Source organism: Tauraco erythrolophus, chromosome 2 (assembly GCF_009769465.1).
Source record: "Tauraco erythrolophus isolate bTauEry1 chromosome 2, bTauEry1.pri, whole genome shotgun sequence".
Classification (NCBI taxonomy): Eukaryota; Metazoa; Chordata; class Aves; order Musophagiformes; family Musophagidae; genus Tauraco; species Tauraco erythrolophus.
The window spans coordinates 72,079,299-72,089,882 of NC_141466.1; the positions used below are offsets into that span (position 1 = coordinate 72,079,299).

General features: G+C 53.0%; 1 protein-coding gene across 2 annotated transcripts; it reads left to right on the forward strand.

Moving 5' to 3' along the window:
* Positions 1-17: 17 nt before the first annotated feature.
* LOC147529215 (lymphokine-activated killer T-cell-originated protein kinase-like) lies at positions 18-9,937 on the forward strand. Of its 2 annotated transcripts, XM_086624662.1 has the most exons (8): positions 18-38; positions 966-1,050; positions 1,888-1,978; positions 2,601-2,743; positions 4,766-4,935; positions 5,735-5,864; positions 7,989-8,165; positions 9,492-9,937. In XM_086624662.1, the coding sequence occupies exons 2-8, from the start codon at positions 987-989 to the stop codon at positions 9,695-9,697; spliced, it is 981 nt and encodes a 326-aa protein (XP_086480788.1). In that variant the 5' UTR covers positions 18-38; positions 966-986; the 3' UTR covers positions 9,698-9,937. The 2 variants fall into 2 exon arrangements, with proteins under 2 accessions (XP_086480788.1, XP_086480780.1); XM_086624654.1 differs by lacking the exon at positions 18-38 and having other exon boundaries at positions 986-1,035.
* Positions 9,938-10,584: the final 647 nt, after the last annotated feature.

Consider the following 10,584-nt stretch of genomic DNA (forward strand, 5'->3'; position numbering starts at 1 on the left):
AGTTCCCGCGCGCGGAATTCAAACGGCGGCGGCGACAGGTAACGGACGCGGGACGAGCTTGGGTTCCCGTTCCTTTCCCCGCTTCCCCCCGGCTGCTCCTCATGCCCTCAGTCCCCCGGCCTGGGGCCCTCCCCTCCGAGGTGGGACCGGGGAGACCTTCCCCCCCTCACCCCCCAGAGGTGGGGCCCAGGAGGCCTCTTCTTCTCCCTTCCTCCCCCCAGTTTCCCCTCCCTACCCCAGAGGTGGGACCCTGGAGTCCTCCCCCACCACCAAAGGTAGGACCTGGGAGTGCTGTCCCCCCACACCCCCTCGCCATAGGTGGCACCCAGCAATCCTCTTCAGCCTCCCCCGCTCCACCTGGGAACCCCCCCTCTCACCTCCCGTGATGGGATCTGGGAGTCCCCTCCTGCCTCTACCCCAGACTGGGACCCCATCTTTCACCCCGGAGGTGAGACCCTCAGTGCCAGCCCTGCCGCAGTGGTGGCTGGGCTGAGGGGGGCCCTGCCATGGTGGATGCTTCCCCCACCCCCAGCTCCTTCCCTTGGTGCCACGTCGCCTGCCCGTTCCCTTCGGGCAGCAGTCCCGGGGCTTGCCCGGCTTCAGAGCCACTCCCAGACCCGTTATGGGGCTTGTTCCCCCTCTGCCAGCCAGTCCCGGGGCGATGGGCCCTGCGAGGGGCGCAGGGTGGTGGCTCTGGGAAAGGAGGGAGCCTGCGGAGCTGGGCGTGCTGGAAGCACATCCCTGCTTCAGCTGTCAGCCTGGGAGAAGCCAAATTAGCAGTTGGGAGCTCCCGACGAGTGTAATTAATGTAATTTATGCCCTTTAATGTACTGTCGTAGTACCTGCAATGCCCCTGCACGGGTTAGGGCTTGAGCTCTGTGCAGCTTGTGTTCCCGGCTCCTTCTGAGCGCTTCCCCCTGGCGTTTTGGGGGTGGAGGTGTCATAATGTCTCTCCTCTGCTGTAGGGATTGGGAGGGTTCGGAGGGATGGAAGCCTTCAAGTCTCCAAACAACCTGGCCCCCAAGGAGAAACCTGGTGAGTGGCGTTCAGGTGTGAGCCCTCGATGTTTCCAGAGGGGCTGGAAGGGAAATGGAAGGCTTTGCTGTGGGCTTTATGGGGGGTGGTGGTGTCGTGGTTCCCCTCCCCAGCCCAATGAGGGACACCATCAGCAGGCGGGTGTCTGGCCGTCCCCATCTCATGCAGCAGTGACTTGGGAAGACAAACCCCGTCACTCTGAATGTCCCCCTTCCTCCTCCTTTTCCCCAGTTTTATTACTGAGCACCATGTCATATGGTCTGGGATGTCCCTTGGATCAGTTGGGGTCAGCTGTCCCACCCGTGTCCTCTCCCAGCTACTTGTGCACCCCCAGCCTCCTCGCCGGTGCGGTGGGATGAGAAGCAGAAAAGGTCTTGATGCTCTGCAAGCACGGCTCAGCAATGACTAAATCATCCCTGTGTTATCAACACCATTTTCATCACAAATCCAAACCCCAGCCCCACACAAGCTGCAGTGGAGAAAAATAACTCCATCCCAGCCAAACCCCGTACAGTTGCTGTGCCCAGAGAGTAGATAGGACCAAAAAGCTGCACCTGAGATCGGGCTTGAACATAAAACGTTGCACAATGCTGTCCTGGGTCAGGAACCTAACAAGGATGATAGCAACAGCTCAGTGGGACTGGTGTTTGACATTAAAATGTTGGGGGGAAAAGGGGGTTGGAAAAGAGCTTTTCTAAAAAATCCCAACTCATTCTGTGCATAGCACAGCACTTGTGGTAGAATCATAAATGTGATTTGTAATTAAGAGCGTCAAAGCCCCCTAGTGAGGAGCTGCAGTTTGATCTGCCACTTGGGGTCCTTTGTGGGGATGGGGGTTCTTCTCTTTCATAGACGGGGGGCCAGTCTCCGTCACTATCCCAGCCTCGCCCTTCATGCAGAAGCTTGGCTACGGCACTGGGGTCAACGTCTACTTGATGAAAAGGTACATGGGAGAGTGCGGGCATGAGGTGGGGATCGAGAATGGGGCTTGGCATCTTTTGATCCAAAAATAATTTAGGGGATGGGAAGTGATTGACCTCTGAGCAAGAAAGTGCTGCTGTCACCGACCACCAAATGCTGCCCGTCCCCTCCAAATGGGCACGGAGCTGAGGAAGGGGTGTGGGATTTCCAGCTGTCCCATGTGTGCGGGAGGTATCAGTGCTGGGAAGGAGCTTGTCATTTTGGGATAACCCCGTCAGCCTTTTCCTGGCCTGGAATTCAGGCATTTGGGGTCGGTTCCTGGCTCTGCCGTGGCTGGCTGGGCAAGCAGCAAGCTGCTTCCTTCCCCGAGCCCCAGCTCCTCCATCTGAAAATGGGAATCAATCCAAATCTCCTTTTCTAAAATGTTTGAAAATTCAACAGAGGAGCACTGTATCAGGGCAAAGCATTACTGTGCACCTCTGCAGTGTGCACGTTAGCAGACTTTAGTTTATTTTAGCATTATTCTTTATTAACTCTGCAAAATAAAGGCAGACGCTCTCCAAAATGAGTGACCTGTGCAAGCTTCAACCGCGGTGCTGCTTCCAAATGGAGTGGTTCTGAGATGTTTGGGTTTTCCGTTGCAGATCTCCCAGAGGTTTGTCTCGCTCCCCATGGGCTGTGAAGAAAATTAATTCCAAATGCAACAGGAGCCAGCAAAGCATCTACCAGCAGAGACTGAACGAAGAAGCCAAGATCTTGAAAAACCTCCAGCACCCGAACATTGTGGGTAAGTTTCCCGCACAGCCTTTTGTCACTTAAATTGCAAATTGAGCTGTGGGAGCCAATTCTGGAGCCCACTGATGTGAGACGAGGCTGCTGCAGAGTTTCTCTGCCCTCCCCAGCTCTGGGCTCCTCTTGCACCAAGGGCTGTGGGTTGCAGACCTCCCCGTCTGACTCTGGAAGACTGGAGCCCTGGGATGTGATTGATGGGAGGACGCCCAGGGGAGGATCACTGCATGCTTGCCCCCATCCTTATGGTTTGGAGACGGGTTGCTGGGCTGCCTGAGGCTTTGGTCAGCCTGACCGTGGACCTTAATAAATTAACTTCCTCCCTGGAGCACTGTGTCCAGCTTTGGGGTCCTCAGCACAGGAAAGACATGGAGCTGTTGGAGTGGGTCCAGAGGAGGCCACCAAGATGATCCGAGGGCTGGAGCACCTCTGTTATGGAGACAGGCTGAGAGAGTTGGGGCTGTTCAGGTAGACCTTCCAGGACCTAAAGGGGCTACAAGAAAGCTGGAGAGGGGCTTTGGACAAGGGCGTGTAGTCACAGGACACGGGGTGATGGCTTTGAACTGAAAGAGGGGAGATTTTGATGAGATCTAAGGCAGAAATTCTTCCCTCTGAGGGTGGTGAGGCACTGGACCAGGTTGCCCAGAGAAGCTGTGGCTGCCCCATCCCTGGAACCTACTGTAGTGGAAGGTGTCCCTGTCCATGGCAGGGCGGTTGGAACTGGATGATCTTTAAAGGTCCCTTCCAAGCCTAACCATTCTATGATTCTATGAACTCAGTCTTGCCCTGCGCAATGGGGACACGGAAGTGCCCCTGAAACACTGGGGCAGCGGGTGGTGACAGAAGTCGCCCTGTGGTGCTTCGTTATCTGTTGAGATCAGCTCAGTCGCTGAGAGGTGGCTACTGGGTGAGTTACCGGCAGAAGCAGTTAAGGTGGGACTCGTAAGCGGCCAGTGTGCTGGGGTGCCCCAGGAGCTGAGAGGTGCCTCTCTGCCGGCTTCGTGCTGTGGGTCAGCTCCGGCACAAGGAGAGCCACAGGCTGGTTCTGGAGAAACCACCACCCGCCCCAGGGTTGCGCTGGCACCACAGCTTTAGCTCATGGCCTCGGGGAAGGTGGAGAGCACCGTAACCTTGCAGAGGTCAGGTAATATCTTAGCAATATCTGAGATGGCTTCTGTGTGCGGAACGAGGCTTCGGGTCCCACCTTGATGACACAACTTTGCGAGTGACAATCGAGGCTCTATCAAGCTCTTGGCTCTCAGTGGTAGGAATGTTTTCAGAAGCTGTTTAGTCTGTGTTTAATTTCTGCTCTTATCTTGTCTAAAATGTCTCCTGCCCGTTCAGAACGGCAGCTTTGTTTGACTTTCCTTTTATTTGTGCTTTAAACTCTCCCAGTGCAGTCACTCAGAGTAGAAACACTGAGACCAAAGAACTTTGTTTGTATCCCTAAAACGGAATGTCTCGCTTCTGGCAGGAATTTTAAGAGCAAAAGATAGCCTCGACCTTTCACATTGCAAACGTTTCACTCCTTTCTTGGTAAAAGGTGCTGTAAATCATTTACAGGATAAGACACTCGCTGTGCCCTTATGCAAGACTTTATCATTTACAACACCTCCTGGAGACTGTTGTTTACAGACAGGAGTAAAACACGGAGGAAGAACGATTACAGTCGTGACAGTCCGTGTGCACCTTAGTCTTACCTTGTGGAATGCCCCCGTGAGACAAGGGCTTCGCTTTCCCAAATGTCCCCCTGTCCTTTGTCTCACTCTCACGGCTCCTGATCTTTGCGAATGAGGATGTCGGTGCTGCACATTGGCTGCTGCTCTCCTCCCTCCTTTCTCCTGGTTCTCTGCCCCTGCAAAGATCGGGATAAACCTCCCTGGGCCTCCCTGCCCCGGCCCGGGGTGCAAAGCTGACCTGGGCAGCAACAAGGTGGGGGGGGGGCGGTCCTGGGCCCTCCTGGAGGAGTGGAACACTGGTGCCCGCTTCGGCTCTCTAACAAATCCATCTTTGTTGGAAGGTTACCGCGCATTTACCGAGGCCAACGATGGAAGCATGTGTCTGGCCATGGAGTACGGAGGAGAAAAATCTCTCAACGACTTAATCGAAGAAAGAAGTGCAAAGCGTTTGGGCCCTTTCCCTGCTGCCACGATTTTCAAGGTTGCCTTGAGCATGGCGAGGGGGCTGAAGGTACGTTTAGCGTTAACCAGAGCTGTTCTGTGCGGAACCGCCTACGCCGGTGACGCTGGAAAAATAAATCAATTCGGTGTGCGCGAAGGCTGTGCCGGCAGGTGGAGAGCAGATGCTGCGATGCTTCGTCTAAGGCCTTGGTGGGGTGGGGTGTTTTTTTTTAACTGGGGTGCTCTACAGACTCAGGTGAAAACCGAGCCCTGAAGCTTGAGGTTGAAGTAATATAAAAAGTGATGCAACAAAGGCTTTGTCCCGAATGTCCTGCTGCCCTCCCCTGGGGCTACCTGCTGTCTCTGCTCGCTAGCCATCAAGGAGGCTGGCTGCTGGCTCTTGCACCCTTCTTGCTGCGACAGGTTGCTTTTAGGGAAAAAAAAGGGGGAATGGGAGACTCTGCGGTGCTGTCTAAACCACAGTACAGCTTCGGAGCCTCGGCCCAGCTGTGCCAGCTGTGAGGGTAAAGCACAGGCTGCCCCGGCCATGGCAGCGAGTCCTGTGCTGTTACTGCTGAGGAGATGCAGCTCTGAGCTCCCGGGATAACGCGGATGCACGCTTGGCTGTCAGCTAACGCCCGCACTTCACTAAAAGGCAACCTTAAGCCCCCAAAACTAGGCTGGGTGGAACAACCTGTCCTGTGTTTTCCAAGTGTTCAGGCAGGTGTTGACCCATCCTCGAGGTTTTAAGGCTAAATATGTTAAATATTAAGAAGTTGGTGCTTTGTTGGCCAAATTCGATGGCTCCTCCTGCCTCTCCATAGCTGTATCTGTAACTCTGGTGCTAACAACTCCTCTCTGCCTCTTAGTATCTTCATAATGATAAGAAGCTGCTCCATGGAGATATCAAGTCTTCCAATGTAGTCGTTAAAGGTGACTTTGAAGCCATCAAGATCTGTGATGTGGGAGTGTCCCTGCCCCTCGATGAGAACATGACCGGTAGGTCAGGCGGCCGGGAAGGGGACCTCGATACGTGGTGTCTGCCAGAGTTTGGCTCCGAGAGCAGAGTGAATGCACTTACCCCTCCGTGTCCCCGGAGGGGAGGATGGGCTGGTGGTTTGCACTGTGCCTGGGTGAAGGAGATCTCCAGAAGGTCCAGCTTTAATTCTTGAGACCTGTGACGCCTTTCTTGTACCTTCGCCACCGCAGGCAGGAATGCTGTTGTATGCGGGACGTTGGATCAGGCTCTGCTGGACCTTGTTGAGGAGATGCTCTTGCCAGAGAGTGAAGTAAACTAATCTTTCTCGTAGGGCTGGAGGGAAGCATGAGCCAAACGCAGGCGTTATAAAGACCTTGTGTAAACGAGAAGCAGATGTCTAATGGCGTCGTGGCTTGGCCGCGAACAGCAGGAATGCGTTTGGGTTAATTACAAGAATGCACTTCTCTGCCGCTTTACACAGCGCTTGGGCCCGTGACAGCCTCGTAATTTATAAAGCTGTTGTATTACATTTTTATTAGGAGCTGTTCCCTTTTATAAGGAGCGAGAGAGCTGGAGGCAGCGCCCCGGTGTAATCTCCCAGAGAGGAGTGTGGTTAAAGTATCAGTTTCTGGGCTGATTTAACAGGAAGAAGTCTTCTCCACCCAGCTCCGATTTTGGCTTTGCTTCCTTGTTGTCTTGAGACAAAGAGCACCCACCGACAGCGAGGATGCTGGGTGCCCGCCGAGGATTAAAGTGCAACAGCCCATGAAGTGTTTGAGGGATCTCGGCATTCACTTCTTGTTACAGGCCGGGCTTTGAAGATCAGCCCTGCAAAAGAAAAGTTTCTCAAATAGCTGAGATTTGCTGACAGCTCGGGAATTTGCTAGGGAGAGTTGGGGGCGGGGTGAGAAACGTGGTCCCTCCGCTTAGGAGCAGTGCCTGTAATTGGGAGAGGGATATAAGGGATCGAGTCAGAGCTGGTGTTTCCTTCGTCAGGCTGAGAGCTGATCGCTTTCACTTTCCCAGGGCTAATTAAGATCGAAGGGGCATTAAACTGAACAAAGTGATGAGAACTTGGTTTGGGCTCATCCTGGTTTTGACTGGAACAGAGTTAGTTTTTCTTTTTAGCAGCTAGAATAGCTCTGTGTTTTGGATTTAGTCTGGGATTTGTTATGAGAAGAATGCTGACAGCGCACTGATGTTGATAGTTGGTGCTGAGCCATCAAGGACCTTTCAGCCTCCCATGTTTTGCCACTGTGCAGGAGCACAAGAGGCTAGGGGAATGCATGGCCAGGACAAAGGGCCCCCAACTCCTCTTATGATTTGAACTTAGACTTAGGATTGAGGGCCAAATTCGCCAATGGAGTATTCCATATCATAGAATCATAGAATGGTTTGGGTTGGAAGGGTCCTCAAAGACCACCTAGTTCCAACTCCTCTGCTATGGGTAGGGACACCTTCCACTACACCAGGTTGCTCAAAGCCTCATCCAACCTGGCCTTCCATCCAACCAACACTTCCAGGGATACAATCTCCTTCCCTTTTACCCTTTAATTCTCTTCCCCGTACCCTGGGGGTGGGAGATGGTCAGCGAGCGGCTGTGTGGCGTTTAGTTGCTGGCCAGGTTAAACCAGGGCAGTCCTTGAGTAACAAAAACAGAAGGACCCTGTGGCTGGTAGGAGGCATTCTGTGGTGGAAGCTGATGGAGCCTTGTAAGCCCCAGAGTTGGCTTCGTCCCCTGGTTTTGTCAGGGGAAGGTGCCCTGCCCTGTCACCCTGGTCCTGCCCCGCAAGGGGAAGCCAAGCTGAAGAAGGGAAACACCTGGGTAAAATGCAGGGAATTGCTCCCCCTTATAGCAGGGTTAAGCCCCAGGGCACAGCTCTGCAGTTCTGTCCGTGTTCTGCATAACCTTGGACACTTAACCATGAAACCTCCTCGCAGAGCAAGTCATAGGTCACAGGGGATTTGAGACTACACAGATGTGAAAGAAAAATGGGTTCAGGCCCCCAAAAGATCCTGCCCTGTGGCTTTGGCGCACCGAAGCTAACCAACAGGCTCAACCCCTGCTGTGTGGTGAGCTGTGACCGTGTCCCGCTGCATCTGCAAGTCCCAGCAGACACCCAAGCCACGTTGTTTCCTTCCAGTGAGCGACCCGGAGATGTACTACATCGGCACCGAGCCCTGGAAGCCCAAGGAAGCTCTGCAGGATGACAGTGTGATCACCGACAAGGCTGACATCTTCCCTTTTGGGCTGACTCTCTGGGAAATGATGACCCTCTCCGTGCCCCACCTCAACCTGGACGGTGACCCCGATGACGAAGGTTTGTCTCTATACCTTACTGGTGAGCAACTTGTCAGGAGGGGCCAGAAACTGAACACAGTGTTTGAGGTGTGCTCATTTCCCTCGTGCTGCTGGCCACACTATTTCTGTTACGAGCCAGGATGCTGTTGGCCTTCTTGGCCACCCCCTCGTTCAGAGTTCCAGCGAGCAGACAAGGCAGAGGGGTGCTTATAGCTGCCTGCGGGCAGATCTGCACCTTGGAGCAATATAAAGCTAAAAATCATATCGGCTGTGCAGGGAAAACTCCTCTTGCTGCAGCCGTGGTGCTGGCGAGGACCCGCAGGCTGACTCTTGTTTTCTAAATCGGTCTCCAGGCAGCGGAGGGATTTTTCTCACTCTCCTGCTCTCAGCATCTCCTGGCTGCAGAACTTTTTCCCGGCTGGGGTGACTCAGTTATTCTGCTGGGGTTGATACAGCTGGGCAAAATAAGCAATTTAAGTCTAAGGGAAAGTAAGGATGTAGCCCAGGCAGTAATTAGAGCTAATAAAGGAATAGTGAAGCTGACATGAAAGTCACATCCCACCACATACCCCTGCAAGGCAGGACTCAGGGGTACTGCTGGATAAGGAGCTCACCATGAGCCAGCAATGTGCACTGGGCTGAAAGAAAGCCAACCATGTCCTGGGCTGCATCCAAAGCAGTGTGAGCAGGAGATCAAGGGAGGGGATTCTGCCCCTCTGCTCTGCTCTCATGAGACCCCCCCTGCAGTGCTGCGTTCAGCTCTGGGGCTCTCAACATAAGGAGGACATGGAGCTGTTGGAGCGGGTCAGAGGAGGCCACAAAGATGATGAGAGGGTTGGAACACCTCTGCTATAAGGACAGGCTGAGAGAGTTGGGGCTGTTCAGCCTGGAGAAGAGAAGGCTCTGGGGAGACCTTCTAGCAGCCTTCCAGTACTTAAAGGGGCTACAAGAAAGCTGGAGAGGGGCTTTGGACAAGGGTGTGTAGTGACAGAACAAGGGGCAATGGCTTTGAACTGAAAGAGGGGAGATTTTGATGAGATCTAAGGGAGAAATTCTTCCCTCTGAGGGTGGTGAGGCACTGGACCAGGTTGCCCAGAGAAGCTGTGTCTGCCCCATCCCTGGAAGTGTTCAAGGCCAGGTTGAATGAGGCTTTGAGCAACCTGGTGTAGTGGAAATTGTCCCTGCCCATGGCAGGGGGGCTGGAACTGGATGATCTTGAAGGTCCTTTCCAACCCAAACCATTCTGTGATGGATGAGGTGCAGCCAGGGTTCAAATCCCCACAACCCACAGGAGCAGAGCAGTTTCCAGCACCCTTCCCAACACCTTTTCCACCTTCTCATCCAGACGAGTCTTTTGATGAAGACAGCTTCGATGAGGAAACCTATTATGCAGCCCTGGGAACCCGCCCAGCCCTCAACATGGAGGAACTGGACCCTTCCTACCAGTGCATGATCGACCTCTTCTCTGTCTGCACCAGCGAGGACCCCAAGAAGCGTCCCTCAGCCGCGTGCATTGTGGAAGCCTTGGAGGCAAGTCTGGCCCAGGAGTAAAAGCACTTCAAGCTCCTGTACCCCTACCACGGAGCTCAGGGATGTCCCTAAGCTCCATGGCAGGGGTACAGGAGCAGAGATGATTAATTTAGAAGAGTAAGGCTACTCTAATATGTGAAACCTGCTCTTTGTACTTAAAAGTAGAGCCTAAACTCGTTTAAATGCTAACTTCTGGTTTAAGGACAGATTGTTTTTAGAGCAATCCTCTACCACCCCCTCTTAGATTTTAAATAAGCTACATCCTCTGTGCAATATTTTTTTTTTTTTGCTTTTAGTTGTCAGGTTACAGGTGGTTTATTTCAACCCAAACATTAAGGGAAGGGTTTCAACAACAGTTTTATGACTGAGATATTAAAAGTTAATTTCTGTTTTCTTAATTTCTGTGTGAAAGTGGTGCTTTTCTTTTCCTAAGGAGTGTGTGTGTCCCTGCTGGGTATGTGCAAACTTTGCTGAGGGCTCTTGCGTAAAGTATTTGTGTTCTTGAGGTTACCCCCAGGTAATAGGAGAACTTCACCAAGGAAGAGCAGCTGCAAGTTAAAGAAAAAGGTTGCCTGACACAACCAGTTGTCACATGGAATTGTACCATGGTAAAAGAGGGTGTAGGGTCTCAAAAAGTCCCTTGGGGATTTTTTTTAAATAAAACCCTGTGAGTTAGGGAAATTCCTGCTCTCCACTGGCTGGAAACAAAGATTTTGCAGCACATACTTGTCCTGCTCCCACACACAGCCACTGCTACCTCCTCCTCTGAACTTCTCAAATGAGGAGAGTGCTTCCGTGCACAGAAACAAGCTCAAGCAGCAGCGTTTCACACCTTTTATTGAGCAGGTGAGCCCTGTGACAGCTTCCCTTGCAGCACAACACCATGAGGATTCCAGGCTTGAAACCTG

Coding starts and splice junctions, on each gene's coding strand:
- LOC147529215 (XM_086624662.1), top strand. CDS start 987: ATGGAAGCCTTCAAGTCTCCAAACAACCTGGCCCCCAAGGAGAAACCT. Junction 1,051..1,887: donor ACCTGGTGAGTGGCGTTCAG/GTGTGAGCCCTC, acceptor TCTCTTTCATAG/ACGGGGGGCCAGTCTCCGTC. Junction 8,166..9,491: donor CGGTGACCCCGATGACGAAG/GTTTGTCTCTAT, acceptor CTTCTCATCCAG/ACGAGTCTTTTGATGAAGAC.